The 16,807-nt window shown below is 38.8% G+C and overlaps 1 protein-coding gene across 1 annotated transcript; it reads left to right on the top strand.

Annotated features, from left to right (window-relative positions):
* The first annotated feature begins 3,092 nt into the window (after positions 1-3,092).
* Positions 3,093-16,315, top strand: AL6 (alfin-like 6). Its single transcript, XM_089163873.1, has 5 exons — positions 3,093-3,742; positions 3,887-3,919; positions 4,735-4,963; positions 14,865-15,000; positions 15,407-16,315. Exons 1-5 carry the CDS (start codon positions 3,643-3,645, stop codon positions 15,677-15,679), a joined length of 771 nt encoding a protein of 256 aa, XP_089019999.1. The 5' UTR covers positions 3,093-3,642; the 3' UTR covers positions 15,680-16,315.
* The last annotated feature ends 492 nt before the right edge of the window (positions 16,316-16,807 follow it).

Below are 16,807 nucleotides of genomic sequence, written 5' to 3'. Positions count from 1 at the left end.
GGGGGGGATGGGCGCTTGATGAAAGACTGGTGTTTGGGAACCCTGATTTTCATGCTTAACCAGCTACATAATGGGTTCTAGAGCCATACGGCTTTCTCTGCAGAATTTTGCGTTTCAACCGATTAATCATCAGGTGGTTGCCGTCTCTTCTTCTTTTTTCTTTTTTTTTTGGGGGCGGAGGGTAATCCAGGTGGTTGCCGTCAAAGATTCCATCTGTTGTATCATTGCGTTAGGCTGATCACTTGATAATGCCTAAATTTATATTGTATAGTTGGCGATTCTGTTGGTTCATCCTTGGTGCTTGGTGCTTTGTACAGTACATTTCTTGAGGTAAGGGCATCAGTTTAATTTCAATTTGCTCTATAATTCATATAAAACCTTGTCTTTCAATCCTTAAAACACCGTAGTTTGTCTCTCATTGGATTCCCACCACATGGCTCGTCTTCTTTATCATCTTTTAGGGCTTGGAGATGGAAGAGAATAGTTCCTTCCATTTTCTTTTTTACTTTTAATGAAAAAGGAAAATATATTTGAAAATATATATAATAGCAATTGTTACAAAAGTCTCTTGGAAAACAAGAGAACAATGTATTGTTGTGCCAAGGGAGTGAAGTGCTTTGGCAACAAGATCAACGGATAACATAGGATCCGACAAACGGAAACTTGAGTTCTTAGAAGATGTTTAATAGAACTACAATAACAGGGGTGTCAATAAAACCCACGCAGTAGGCTTGGGTTAGTTGGGTCGCTGTGTTTGTTTGCAAAAGTGTGGTGGAGAAAAAAAACATGTGGGATTCATGTGTAGTCAGGTGAGGGAGAAGGAAAAGAAAGCAAATGATTTTTGGAAAAGTGATAATGGTGGGTCTTATTTTTTACTTTTTCAAATTTTTTCACAAAGTCTCACCAAATATGTGGGGTTTTAAAATGGCTTGGGGTGGGATGGTTGGGTTGTTACATCATCAAACAAGTTTCTCACTTTCCCACCCCAAGCAACCAAACAATCTACTATCTTGGAATTTAAGGAAAAAGTAAGAAATCTACATTTTTTTCAAGAATTTTCCCACTCCACTTTATTCCAGCAAACAAACGCAGCCTTAGGGTTTACCCCTATGGTCAATCTGACCCGACCCAACTTGATATTGCATTAGTTAAGTTTAATTGAAGTTATAGATAAAAGGTATTGTCAATTTGTAATGCAGCATTGTTTGGTTTGTAAAATACTCTTTGCAATAAAGAAGTCATCGTTCGATTCTACTTAATAGCAATACATCATCCATTTTATTTTCTATCTCTATCATTAATAAGGCTGGGCAGGCAGAGTTAGGTCATGTTAGGGTTGGAGATTTTCAAACCCCGACAGTTGGGTTGGGTTGGACTTGAATTTAAATTTCAGGCTCTAGGGTAGAGGAGTATTATATAAGATTGGTCAATGTATTTTATGCAATCCAATGTAGAGATCTATTAATATGTATTGTATCGGTTGAATTCAATATGGATAATGGATATGTATCGATTAATATTATATTGTATCTTGGGTTACTTTAAACCTTACCTTCAAGCCTAGGAATCAAAGCTTGAAGACCCATGTGGTTAGACCCCTAATGCTTGATGTCCACGTCCAACTGCTTTGCCAGTTGAATTCAAACAAATCTCCACACAGCACAACCTCCAGGTGAAACTGAAAACCCAGCCAGCCAACATCTCAATGCAAGCATGTCCGCTATGGACCGAAAACAGTAGACCCCAGTCAAAGTAGATGCCTTAATAAGATTTCAGGAGAGAAAAAACTCTCCGTTGGTCGAGATAAGAACCACTCAAAGCCGAGGAAGATAAACTGATAAAGTAGGGGAAGGAAAACGTAAATCAACCGGAGTAGTAGGAGAGATCTTTAATTGTTGAATTTAAAATCATTACAATCCAATACCTTACCCATGTTAAGGGTTTTTTTTTTATTTTTTCCAGAAACCATAGCTCATTCCTTCCAGATATAATAGAAGGATATGCAAAACAACTGCAAAAATCCAAGTGGGAGAATCTTGCAATCCGAAGCAGAGATCCAACGGTAGGTCCAAAATAGAATTCGCCTTGGGAATGTCAGACCAAAGGACTAGAGGTCCCATAGCAAGCACATGCTTCGACCAAAGACAACTAAAGAAAATATGTCGCAAAGTTTCAGAAGAGTAACATAAGACAATTCTCCCCAGCTGAGTCCATTCGCCATAAATTCAGACCCTTTGTGGCTGGGCATCTAATGTGTCTAGGTGTCCAGCTGCTGGATACGTAGCCCATGGCACCCATAAACCAACTCTGATGCCTTGGCCAAGGCATCCAACGGCCCAATACATGGTTAGACTGAATGCCTAGATGGAGAGGATGTCGATCCCATTTACCAACAACAACTTTAAAAGGTAAATCTTCAAGACCCTCCTGTCTCATCCTACCTAGTCGGATTCGGTTCACACCTGAATACCCGTGGAGTAATATACTACAGGATCTCGGTTTAGTGACAAACTTATACAAACCTATGACATACTACAATCCAAAGACAAGAATAAATCAAGTTTAAATAACAAGTTATCAAATTTGAATTATCAATAATTTATAATTATCCATTAGCTAAAGTTAAGTTAATCGAAAGAAAATCAGAGTTTAAAGGAGAAATAGTTTGTTTGAAATGGAATTAAATTGAGCTAATCCTCCAATAGAATTCAGCCTCATAGGAATAGTCCTGGTACGGGCGCGAAGCTCCATGCAAGTCTACACCTTATTCAGTCACCCTTCAAGAAAGTCAGTCTGCTGGTAACGAATCTTCCATTTGGAAAAAGTCTTCATAACCTGTTGTATATTCTAATAGAAACAAACATATAAAATAAAAGAGTTCAACATAACTCAGTGAGGTCAACTCAACGTCATATCATGCATTTGTTCACAAAATCTCACACCTTACGTATAACATTAATATCAATAATATAATTAGTGATAATGATATAATACATGAATAATTATGATATTATACTTTTAATTCTATCCTAAAATCTCTAAGATAGACTTACATTAAGTCGTAAACTAGACCACTAATGCTTATCTTCCATGTTACTTCTTTTTCTAAAAAAGCATGATGTTATTTTTCCCGTAATACGATTGAAGGATTTTGGGTTTGAGTTTGAATCAGAATCATATGTGCGTTTCGGGCCTGCTTGTCTCGTGTACCTAGTACTACTTCTCCAATTGAGCAAACTGAGGTGGGGGCGCAGGCAGAGAAAGAGCGAGAGAAGAAAACAAAAAGAAAAGTCCCAGCTTTCGTCGTGAAAGAGCCTAACTAGTGAAGATGAGCAGGAGAAACCCTAGGCGATTCTTCAGCCTTTCGTCTGCCTTTGTCTATGACATCAAGTGAAAAACCCTAAGTTCTTCCTCCTTTCATTTTATATGTCTGGTTATCCTTCTGCGCTCTGCCCGTACAAATCAATTCAATCCGTGCCCTACCATTAAAGCATCAATTTTTGCGCTTTATTCCTCCCTCTTGTTTCTGTCTCTCTATGTATATTTAAAAAAACATGTATTAAAGGTTTATACAGCCTCGTGTACATTTTTACAGTTGGATTGTCTTCGTCTGTTCGTTTGTTTTTATTGCCTCGCTTGGGTATGGAAGGACCTCAGGGGCCTCATAATCCTCGATCTGTTGAAGAAGTCTTCAAGGATTTCAGAGGAAGGCGCGCTGGGATGATCAAGGCTCTCACCACTGGTTGGATTTGGCTTCCGATGCTTCTATCAATTTTCTTTTGAGGGAAATGGGAAAGAAAGCAACCATTTCCCCTTTGGTTTTTTCTTCCCGGGTATTGATGTTTACTTTGTGTTTTTTTTTTCTTCTTCCCTTTTCCTTTTGTAGATGTCGAGAAATTCTTTCAGCAATGTGATCCTGGTGAGTTCTGTTCTTCAGATGGGATTGCCGGGGTTTTGTCAATGTGGTTGATGGATGTTAATTGTATCTTTTGTGTAGTTACTGGTTGCACTTTTACTGTTTGTTTGTGATATTGGTTCAAAGAGAAGCTAATAGCTCTTCCTCTTTTGAGAGAGGGAGGGAAAAAGAAGAAAAAAAAAAGGAAAATGAGAGAGAAGTTCTTCCTTGTGGCTGTAGCGTCTTTGTTCTGTCCACATATCTAATGTTTTGTGGAAAGGTGAGCTTCAAGTTATGTTTGATGTTTAATGTTTGTAGTTCTTTGGTTATTCCTTCTGCATTTTGTATCAGGCAAGAGATATGCGGTTTTTATCTTGCCTTGCTGTGCATGTAGCTTTGCCACAGAGCTCAGTATACTTTTACAACTGCGTGGTTAATTTTCCTTGTAGTCTTCTGGTCATTGTTGGACTTTTTAATGCCTCTGTTCTTTGGATGTAGGTGTGGTCACGATCAGGTTTTATTGTTAATTGATGGGTTTGATGAATCTTGGTAGTGTTAAGTGTTGGGTAGTTTTTTATGTTCTAGTATTACTGCATATATGCTTATTTGTTTCTTCTCAATCAAACAATTCAAGGACATTGTTTCAGAATTGTGACAGTGATTTTGCATTTCCTGTCGTCATTTAATTTGCTAATCTTAGATTTAATAAAGTTTATTTTAATTGGTGGTCACTTTTACTTGGCTCTTACAAAGCTTGGTTCTTTTGTGGGTATGAGTCTATTGTAGCGGGTTGGTTAATAATCTGCTGCTGAAGAAAGCAATGGTTAATTCTTTTTCAGAGAAGGAGAACCTATGTTTGTACGGGCTACCAAATGAAAGTTGGGAAGTTGCATTGCCTGCTGAGGAGGTTCCACCTGAACTTCCTGAGCCAGCATTGGGAATAAACTTTGCTAGGGATGGGATGCAAGAGAAGGACTGGTTATCATTGGTTGCAGTTCACAGCGATGCATGGTTACTTGCTGTTGCATTCTATTTTGGAGCACGCTTTGGCTTTGACAAAAATGATAGGTATAAACTTGTTTAGAACCTTTATGATAGCTTCATTCACATTTTTGAAATTTTCATGTCCTGTTTCAATCAAAGCTCTCTTGAATATTTTTAGTTTTTTGTTGTATGAATTTTTCATGTCCTGTTTCAATCAAAGCTCTCTTGAATATTTATAGTTTTTTGTTGTATGCAATAGGATTACATGGTGAGTACCATGGGCCTAAACTTCTCTCAGTGGTATTTTATTTTTCATTTAATGGTATTCTTCTTGTCTTTTCATCTCATTGATGTTTAGTTTACTTAAAACTTATCCTAGCACTGCCATTAAACCCAAGATCATACCATACCCCAACCCTAGTTTAACCTGAACCCCATTCTTGACCTAGTTATCTATTTCTAGTTTTTTTCCCTTCCAATGCGGAACTATATTAAGTGGTCTTCGATGTGAAGTTCTCAATGCTATTGACGATGATAAGAAGTCGCATCACCAACACTGAGTTGCACAAGCTATGCTAGGAATGGGTTGAGAATTAGCTAAATTCTGACACCAAAATTGAGCCTAGATTTGAGAGGATTCAGGCCAAGTTGAAACCAAGTTTTACTTGTTGTAGAGGATTGAAGCTAAGTGCGCATTTGGTTAACTGTTTTGGGCATTGTATTGTTCTCGGAACACGGAACGACCAAAATATTTTTGGCAAATTAGGTAGTTCTATTGTTCTCAGGAAATTAAACTATTTGATTTGTTTCGTCATGGCTGGGGCTCGCTTTCTTCTTTAGCTCTTCATTAGCTCGATTGGCTTTTTTTTTTCGAACCGTATCCGGTGTCATTCACTCTTTCTCCGGTGTTGCACTCGAACCTATGCCCATAGAGGCGGAGCAGATACGTTGTCCCCCACTATTTGGCCACCTCCTTTGCTTTCTAGTAGGGCAGATATTCATGAAGGCCAGCTTGATTCGGCAATAGAAGTGTCATAGGGGAAGACAAAATGCAAGTCTTAGAATGAGAAACAACAAAAAGGAAAACACGACTTGACAAAGCACGACTCAACTCTCCTTGTGAAGGAAGCTCGAGGTAAATCTCCCTCTCTCTCTCTCTCTCCCCTTTTAATCTTGCTCTCTGCCCTCTCTCATCTACATAGACTGTTTTCTTTGTTTGTGTAGATGTCTCTGTCTCTCTCTGGCTCTTTGCACCTCCTCGTCTCTCTCCTCTCTCTTTGCTTTAGATCTTCCTACCTATGTGCTTCCGGAAGTGAACAATTTACAATTGACAACAATAACAGAGTTACTTACGATTTTTGAATGTAGATCAAGAATATGAGGACATTGTGCGTGTAGTGCCTGGTTGCTCTTTCAAGTTCACTCGACTAGTCAACATTTTCGGGCAACAAATCCTAGTGTTAGGTTTTACCTTGTTACCACTCTTTTGCCTGATTTATTCGCTAAGGATCTGGGGACAACATCAGAATAAGAATCTATTAGCAGCAAATTGAACCCCATGCTCACTTTGCAATATTATTCCTCTTATATAATTGTCATGTAGAATTTGATGAAAATTTGCAAGTTTGAGGGAGCACATCAGATTCACCTACGTAAGTGCTGCAAACAACCTAAGAGTCGTGGTTCTATAACTTTGCACCGGTTTCTCCCCTTTCGTATGCTCCACCTCTTCCCTTTCTTCCTTTCAACGATGCCTTCTCCTCATTCCCTACCAACGCTGTCATTGTCATCATCAGTGTTGTGGTTTGTCTAATTCTCTCAATTGCTCCCCCATTCCCGCCCCCTTGTTCAACTGTTGCTGCACCAGTTGAAAAGAAAGAACAAGAGGAAGCAGAAGTCATGGCCTGAAACCAAAGGAGGTGTTGACATGGAAAATCCTTCTGCTTGCCAATGAGCTTAGCAATGTGATCCTTTTGAAATTCCTTCGTGCTTGGGATTCAAGGGGCGAAGGATGTGTTTGCCATGATCAAGAACACAATGGTGTGGAGGGAAGAGCTTGGAATTGAGACTCTTAGGAAGATCTCAATAATGATATGATGTTCATGTATGGGTTTGATAAGGGAGGCCATCCTATGTGTGGTGAGTTCCAGAACAAGGAATTGTATCTAAAGGCATTCTTCGATGAGAATTAACTGAAATTCCTACAGTGCAGGAGTCAACCCCTTTAGCATTAAAAACTCAAAAGCTTGACTTGAGCCCAATTGGTATCTCCAAAACTATTCAAGTTAATGACCTATAGAATTCTCCTAGACCCATAAAGTGGGAATTTCGAGGGTCTATGAGGCAAAATCCACTTACAAAAAATCTTTTGTTAATTCACACTTGATAGCATAGTAAAATTTGGAGAAATTGAGTCAAAATACTAGGACAGTAGGACTACAACTCTTTTTAGAGGGATTGAGGTTTCCATTCTCCATACTATGACTACTTTCTCTTTATTATGTGCAAATATTCATTCACATATAATGGAAAGTGGAAACTCGAAGGGGTTATGGGGCGTCATTACCAAAGGTCAAGTCATGCCATTTTTGAGGAGCTTGCTTTCTTTCAAATATTTGTAGATGGATAATGAAATAATACTTCAAACAAATAAAGGAAGTAGATGATGCATCATATTGGATCACAGTAACCGTTTTGTGGTAACTCAAAAGATAGTTGTCTTGGCGTCCAGGCGGGTATCTAGGGCCTGTGGCAACCATCGCCTTTGGCAAAGTGAATAAGGCGGTCGCCTCAGAGATGAGGCGTCTCCGAGTCGTCGACTCAGACGACGGACGCCTTATTGCACTGGGCGATCGCCTTATTGGGGGTTTAGAAATTGTAAATTATTTGATTCCAAATCAAAGGTAAAAATTAATTTGAAACATAGATTCCAATCGAAAAGAATCTAATGGGTGAGTTGTTATATAGGTGTTACATATTATCATATTATCATTTGTAACATTAAATTAATTTAAAAAAAAAAAGAAAGCAAAAACGAGATTGAATTATTGAAATCGATCGAAACTCAGCCCTAACCTCTCGCTCTCTCTCTCAGTCTCTCTCTCTCTCTTTGCTACTCTCCCTCTGCAACTCTCTTCGTCTCCGACAGCGACCGCCGGCTACACCAGTGACACTGGCAACAGCTAGCGTCATCACCGGCGACAGCCAGCGTCACCGGCGACAGCCTTTGGAGGATTTGGACTCGTGCGACTCTCTTTCTTCTTCTTTCTTTTGCAACTCCACCGTATCTCAGCCTTCTTCTTTCTTCTGCATCTCCTCCGGCGGTTGCAGGCTTACAACGAGTCACTTCCGGTCACTCTGGTCTCCATCTCAGGCGACAGTAAGTCGCCAGAATACTCTTTTTTTTCTTTTCTTCTTACTTCTGGTCACTCTACTCTCTTACTTCTGCTTCTTTCCCCCCCCCCCCTCATAGGCTTATACGAAGGCCACCGTAGTTGCAGCGGGGTTGGTCACCATCTCAGGCGACGGTATGTCACCGGATTTGTTTTTTTTTCCTGCGATTGTTACAACTTGCTTTTTTTTTTTCTGGTTTGGTTGTTGCATACTGCTTAGTGTATGACTGTATTATCACTGTATGTTGCTTCTTTTTTTTTTTTCCTACGATTTGCTCCCAAGCATGAATTTTTCAGAAGCTTGGTTGATGCACCATGTGCAAACGGATTTTTATCCGCTCCAGTACTGACACCCTCCCATTCCCTCCAGTTCTCCGTCAGATGTTAAGACACGTGTACCATTCTAATCAGATGGATAAAAATTCATCTAAAAAACACACCTTTTTTTCTTCCCAAAACTCTCTCCTCTCCTTCACTGTCTCATCTTCGGCCGGCCAAAGGCGTCTTACCAATAAATCAGTGTGGCTAACAGTGGAAATATGAACGGCGACGATCACCTTCAACATATTTCTCTGCCAGCTCCGGCGACGTCCATGGTTTGCTCGCATGTATATGGGAGAGTGCTCCGAGTTGGTCAAAAACCCCACCGTTGATTCCTAAAATGAAATCCCTACAGCCAAAACAGAACACAATTCCAAATTTCAGATCTAAACTTGTTCACGAGAAAATGAAGTTCCTCATCTCCTATAGATCTGTGCTTATGTGGAGTCCGCTACATGTGAATCCGCAGAAGGCAATGGAACCTGGTCTGGTGTATGACATCTCGACATACGACTCCGTGGATTTCCTCTGCAACTTCAACTACTCGGAGAAGAACATCCAAGCTGTCACCAGGAAGAATGCGGATCTTCAATAATTTCGGCTCTAACCTTCAACACAAAGCCAACGACAACAGACCGACAACAGACGAGAGATAAGCCAAGCACTTGTCGAGGAGATCAGAGACAAGATTGGAGACAAAATGGATTTTCCTTGAGAGAGAATTAACCATATTATTTTTGAAGGGAAAAAGGTAAGCTATTTTGTACAAGGTTAGAAGAGATTGCCGCATCTTTGTCTAATCTTTCTCCTCTTTGATCTTTCCCCTGAATTTAATTTTCCTTGCTAATGATAGTGCCTCCAACTCACTCTTCTCTGAAAATCCCCAAAATCGAACCGAGGAAATGAAGAAACGAAGCCTGGAACTCCGACGTCGTAGCTGAACATCAAACCTCCGGCTTCGAAAGGATCCATTGAAATCAATTCCGAATAGGACCGGCAAAGCTATTGCCAATCGGGCTCTTGAGAATGACAACCTATTACAAAACCACTTTCTTTAGGTTTGGGTTTTGTTTTTCTGAATTTTCAAGATTTGAAGTGTTCATGTTCTTCCGGTGGGTTCAAGCCCGTCCTATCAAGAAATCCACTTGTTCAATGGGATTTTCATCCATTATTTTGTCACTTCATTCTTCGCTGCATCTTCTTAGAGTCTCTGAAGAATTCATTGCTATTACGACCAAACCTTCCCCATCGAAGACGCCGTTGGCCGGCCAAAGATGGAGAGGGTGAAGGAGAGGAGAGAGTTTTGGGAAGAAAAAAAATTGTGTTTTTCAAATGAATTTTTATCCCTCTGATTGGAATGGTCCACGTGTCTAACATCTAATGGAGAACTGGAGGGAATGGGAGGGTGTCAGTACTGGAGCGGATAAAAATCCATGTGCAAACCATTTGTTTTCAGCATCAAACAGTTGAGATTGAGTTTATTTAGGACCTACTATGTGTGGTTTGTAGTATGTTGGATGACTTGAGTAGGCTAAATGGCTAATATTAGTTTTTTTATTATATATAAGATATGTTTATAATGAATTAGTGTATGAGATGTACACTAAAACGCCTCGACCGCCTTAAAAGCGCCTCGGAGGGCGCCTCGTCGACTCATCGCCCCAACTAACTAAAACCGCCTCGCATCGCCTCGTCGCCGTGACAACTATGACTCAAAAGCAAACATGGACATAATTTTTCAACAACTCTAGTTGAAATTAAAGCCATTAGGTATGACATTATCCTTTGATCTTATTTAGAAGCAGTTGATTTGCATATCCATTTAGAATGCTTACGGGTGATTTTGGCTCTTCCAAGGCTCCAATCATCTTTAGATTCAATGAACTCTAATTTAGTTGTTAATATTTTGAGGCTTTGTTCTTTGTTAAATAGGGTTATTTTCACGTATATTCCTAGAGTTAACAATGTTTTTGCTGATATTATTGCTAGAGGTGTTTGTAAATATTCCCTAGACAGATCTTGGTGGGGTTGTACGACCCTTATTTGTTTTGGAGTCTTCTCGTTTGTACAAGTCTCCTGATCTCTACTCTTTCATTTAACATATATGCTTTTATGCTCTGGCAAAAAAAAAATCCACATATTCTCTTGTTGGTTAATTCAATCCCAAGATTTGAAACCATGCCAACTTAACATACTTTTTTGTAAGTGGAATTTGAAATCTAATAGTAGCGCTAAGGTGAAAATACTGTTTGTAAATCTTATTATTCTTAGAAGGTAATCCTTTTGTTTAATTGTAATTGCAACCCATTATTGATGCTGTTGGTAGCTCTCTTATTTTAAATAATTCATCTCCCTATACTTTAACAAAAAGGATACTTGTTGTCGAGGGTGTGGAATGTTCGAGTGGGTAATCGGGGGCACTTCTGGTGCTTAGTTTGTTTCACCTGAGTACCTAACAAGACATATTAACTTTGCGTTGAAAGTGATTGAAAACTAATCAAGGTTGTTGGCAGAAACGATGGAAGTGGTGAAGAATTTGGGTTTGATTAATAAAAACTGATGTATTAGTTAGTTTATTAAATAGGGTGAACCCAGTGCCCAAGACTTCTGCATAATCTGAATCTTGGGGGGATTTTCCTATGTAGTCTTACTGAGCAAATTTTGCTGAGAGCTTGTTTCTAGAGTTACTTTACTTTAAATATTACTAAATAATCTTTGGATTCTTGTATTTATTATTGAAGTATGATTCAGTGTATTAGAATTCAAAAGCTTCTGTTTTTGGGTTTATTTTTTATATGTATTAATGGCATTTTTGGTTTGGGAAACTGTTTACAGAAACATAAGTTACCAAATGCCAATCATTCCATGCTCATTCCCAAATGTTCTGAGCACAGGTTTTATAAAAAATGGTCAAAATTATGCTCAGACCAGCGTTCTTCAATGAGAATGCTAGAGAATGATCTTGGGAAGAAAGTCGTTTTGAAGGAAGACCATTACCAAACACATACTAAATTTGACACATTTATGGACTAGATTCCCCCCCCCCTTTAATGAAGAGAAATGACAAACAAAGCAATACATCTTGTTAGGAAACTATTGTTTGGGTAACGAATTGGGAATTGACCCAACTACCTTTGAAGTTTTTTATGGTGAGAAACACATATAACTATGATCTATATGGGGAAAAGCCATTGCTTCCATTTGGCCCCGTTCTAGGCGATCCTATGGATTTTTTTGAGATTGGTCTTGGATTTTGAGAAATTTTTCAGGCTCTTCCATTTGCGATTGGATTGGTAAGCTAGTGTACTGTGCCTTGATCCATCACCTATGGTGGGAGCACAATCTTAGGAAATGGACCTCCAAATCCCGCTCTATAGATAGGATTTGGAATGCTATCCATTTTGATGTTTTTTCTAGACTGATAGCTATTCCCCATCCCCTTGTTGATGATACCCCAAGGAATAGACTTATTGTTGTCTCTGGAGTCTTAATTCTCCTTTTCGGCCTTGTTCTCTTGTTTCCTTGTGTTTTATATATATATATATATATTATATATATATATATATATATATATATATATATATATATATATATATATATATATATATATATATTTTATATTCATCCCAAAAAAAAAAAAAAAACTATGAGCTAATGATCTACTTTTTTGTGTTCAAAGAGAGGCATACGCATGTATAAAGCCAAATCCAAGTAGAGAACATCCATTGCATGGAAGCTGTCCAAAGTCTATGAAAGGGAGACTTCAAGGATTTAAGGTGTGGTAGACCAAGAAATGGACATCCCCACACGCAATCACTAGTTCAAGACTCAAGATTGATATGAAGACTTTCTTTAAAGGTTTATACAGTCTTAGAAAGTGGGGCATATAATGATGTAAATTCAAGTTAGGCATTTTAGGAAACCAACCCCTTGGAAAAGTGATTATTGAGTCAATCCCTGGGGGTCTAAAAGGAATTCCCCAAATATTTTTGGACGGTCCTTATATTGCAATCCATCTGTGTGCCGGTTGATCGATTGGCTATTAAACCTGATTTACTGCCAACATTCCATTGAGATAATGTTATGTACCGGTTGAAACTCCTGGTTGATCAGTTGGGTATCAAGCCTAATGGTCGATGCAGCATGACCATTTTATATTTGTTGGAACCCAATTTGGCCCAACCTTTTGGTTATAAATAGAGATCTTTATGGCACTCTTTAGCACGCATCCAAGGAGCTTCAAGCTATATTCTTATTGCGCTCTTACCATAGCCATTTAGCCTCCCCTAGATTCCAATACCTTTGGTGATCCCTTCCTTCTTATTCAAGAAGGTTGAAATATAGTTGTCAAGGTAGAGACTGTACCGGTAGAGGCTCTCTCATACGCTAAAGAACTGAATAAATAGTAAATAAATTATGGGGCAGCAAATCTAGGGTGTTCTCTTGGCCTTCCACTTGATCTTGGGAATGGAGAGTTGGGATACTACATCAATGCTCTTTGTGAATAATGTTGTTTTGGCAATTAGAAAAAAGTAGGGGCTAACTTAATTTAGAGTTGTGGAGACTGACCTTTGAAACTTGAGGCTTTAATTTTTGTATATCAAAGATTGAGTACATAATGGGCAACTTCAGTCACATTGGTGGTGGATGATGAAATAGTGAAATTTAAGTGATTAGTTGTGATAATGATGTTTCTCCTAGAATTAGAATAGGAGACATGCAAGAGAGAGAGAGAGAGACTGCCAGGAGATTATTCCAGATGTTGATGTTTCACCAAGAATTTGAATAGTTGAGGTGTGACTTGCACTTTCCTCTATAGTTCAAAGGTAAATTCCGCAAGACTGCCCAACCTGCCATGATGTATTGGGCAGAAAGTTGGGCAGTTAACTAGTGGCATATAGTGAAGCTATGTGTTCTAGAGGTGAGAATCTGTAGATGGATGTGTGACAGAACTAGGAAGGATAAAGTGAGGAATGAGTGTATTAGAGCTGATGTGGAGGTTGCTGTGCCCATGCCACTGAACCTTAGTGATGGCCTAGTGAATGGGAGTACCTGATTCCGATTAGAGGAGCTAAAAAGCTAGGTGAAGAGGCCTAAAAGGACCCTACGTCAGGTTGTGTATAGAACATGCATAATCTGTGGTCTTGTGTCAAATACGATTTCTGAAAGATTTGTTGTTGGCACTATGTACCTGAATTTCTTGATTTGAGCTATCCTCTTCCTCTTACTTTTGCTTTTTGCATTTCTTACCTTTCTCATCTTTTCTTCTTTTCTCTTGCCTTCTTTTCCCTTTGGGCAGATTTCAGTTTCCCCTAATTTCTTTGACTTTTGAGAGAATCCATGTATCCTACCTCATTTATCTGGGATAAGGCTGAGTTGTTGAACATACTGATCTTTATGAACAGCCCCTTGTGCCTACACTAAGACTAGTAATGGACTTTTGCCATATCTGATGTATGTAGGATCATGCAAGAGGATACCTTATTGCTGGACAAGCTTGAGTTTCGTAAAAGAATGGTGAGGGGAATACCTCTTATGGAAATGCTGATCTAAGCACTAAGTGAGAGAGGTTCAGAAGGCTGACTTTCATATAACCAAATAGAAGTTCTAACGGCAAGGCGCTGTCTGGTTGAAAGGGAGATAGAGGAGCGGGAAGTAAAATCAAATTAATATTTAAAATTGAAATTTGTAAGATAGACCATTTCCCTTTTAATTTCCCTCTTTGGGCTGCAACCAGATTGGGCATCAATTTTACCTGAATTGACAATCAACAAATTGGTTGACAAAATGAAAACTGGACATTTCATCAGCTTTTTGTAACTTTGGGGGAAGTGTTAGGAACATGGTTTGTGTGCCAGAATGTGGGCAGAACTGTTAGACTCCTGTGGTTGAGTTATATTCTTGAACTTCAAATGTACAATTTATAAGCTAATTATTACAATTCAGTGAATTCACTAATTAAGGAATAGGTATTTGACTATAATAAGGACATGGAGAAGCTTTGCTTATTGTCTATTTTTGAGTCTTCTTGTTTATCAGATATTGCCTTGTTTGCATGGTGGCCATGTGGTAAATAAACAGATGTTAAATAACAACTCCTTATCTTCTTGTTGGTACGGGATGCTTAACCTGAGCATGCTTTCTGTGCTGGTTTTATGTACTTGTTGGGAGAGCCATCATTGTCAGTGGAACCCGGATATCTTTGCCTTAAATGTAGATTGATTGAAAAAAGATCGTCAGTAATGACGCTGATTTTGGGTTATTAATGGCAGGAAGAGGCTCTTCCAGATGATAAATGATCTGCCAACCATATTTGAAGTTGTGACTGGCGTTGCTAAAAAGCAAGCAAGGGACAAATCAACTGCTACCCCTATGAGCGGCAGCAAAAGCAAGTCAAGTGGGAAGATGGTATACTTAATTAATATTTCTATCTTTTATTATTTTCATATTAAAGGCAAAGGAAAGCCACACGTCAGCCTTTTCCCCAAATTGCATGCTGGCACCTCACTCAGATCACTGTAGCACCTCTTTAAGATGTTATATCTGTTCTCTCCCCACCCTTGCCTACCATTTTCATGTTTCCGCCAGTACTATCCAGGGCATGAAACTGTACACACAGACGGTAGCTGGCCCTCTCCCTTTTCTTTAGATAGAATAAATATATGTATGGCATATTTGCAAGCCCCTGGCCAAATGAGTGAGACAGCTGATGCTTATACTAGCTGAAGCACAGGGTGCTTCAAATTTTGCTTCAAGTTTTTGTCTCAGTTGATCTATTTTAGCTCATAATTTTAATCTGGCTGTTGCTTGTCAGCAACCCCGGGAATCTGAACCCCAGACAAAGGGATCAAAGATGGCTCCTCCCCCAAAAGAAGAGGAAGATAGCATAGGAGAAGATGATGATGAGCAGGGGGTGACGCTTTGTGGAGCATGTGGGGATAACTATGGCAATGATGAATTTTGGATTTGTTGTGATGTTTGTGAGAGATGGTTCCATGGCAAATGTGTAAAAATCACTCCTGCAAGGGCTGAGCACATCAAGCAATACAAATGTCCAGCATGTAGCAACAAGAGGGCAAGGGTGTAAGGGTGTAGGGTTGAATGTTTGAAAACATCAAGGTGTAGGTACAGGGGCCGTTAGAAAGCAACAGCACCCCTCAAGTTATCGACTTACAGGAATTAATGAATGACTCTCACTGGTTGCGGTTTAGTTTCCAGACTAGCAATGTTTCCTGTTTTACTCCATTTTCTTGGAATTGTGTTGGTGTTGCCAAACAACTGCATCGATTTAAAAGATTCATATTATTCTTTGGCTGATTTGTCATGCCCATTTGACTTTTAGTCGGCTTTTAGGTTCATTTTGGTATCAGTTCTCATTCTCTATTATGAGAATTTTTCATTATTTTATATTGTTTGGCATTAATTTTCATTGTTGTTTTTATTTAAAATAATAGAAAAACTTTCAAAATTCATAATGCATTGTTTGTCTATTATGGATTATGGGTGAGAATTAATTCTCCCAATTTATGTGTAGGTTTACTTGAACTTTTAAAGTTAAAGATGGGGGTACAATAGTAAATATACATTATTTTATAAAAACCACTCTTAACCCCTCTATGAAAACCCTAACATAAGTGCTGATGGCCGGAGCTTTCTTTCCGCTCTTGGATCCGGAGATTTTACGTTTAGTTTTGGTTTTACTGGTTATGACTTTGAGGCTATGGAGATGGTGGTGAGGAACGTACACGAGAAAATGAAAGAAGAGAAGAAGCAGCTATTGTCCTTCGATCTCAACCTTCCTCTCTACTGACTGTATTTGTAAATGCAAGTTTGAGGCGATGGTCGAAACACCAACTTATTTGCTGGCGAGAATATGCCAATTCTTAGGCTCTTTTTGGCATCAATTCTCATTCTCTATTGTGTCTATTTAAAATAAATAAGTACAAGAATTCATTAGGTCAAGAAGAAAATGGTTTGGTGAATTTACGAAAATAATTTGAATGGAAAATAAGTTTGCGCAAGATAAATTGTTAAAAATGATGTAAACAGTGAAAAAGAGGAAGTTGGTTGTTAAGATGTGATTGACTTTTCCCTCTCTTCTTGGACTTATACTTCCATGAGATATGATTCTCATCATAATCCATTGGCAAAGTTCATTATGTTTTGGTTTTTCATTTTTATAAATAAATTCAGAATAGATGCCAAACTTTATAAT

This window comes from Hakea prostrata, chromosome 7 (assembly GCF_041222555.1).
Source record: "Hakea prostrata isolate BN-2017 chromosome 7, UWA_Hpros_2, whole genome shotgun sequence".
NCBI lineage: Eukaryota > Viridiplantae > Streptophyta > Magnoliopsida > Proteales > Proteaceae > Hakea > Hakea prostrata.
This window is presented reverse-complemented; position numbering and strand designations above follow the sequence as displayed.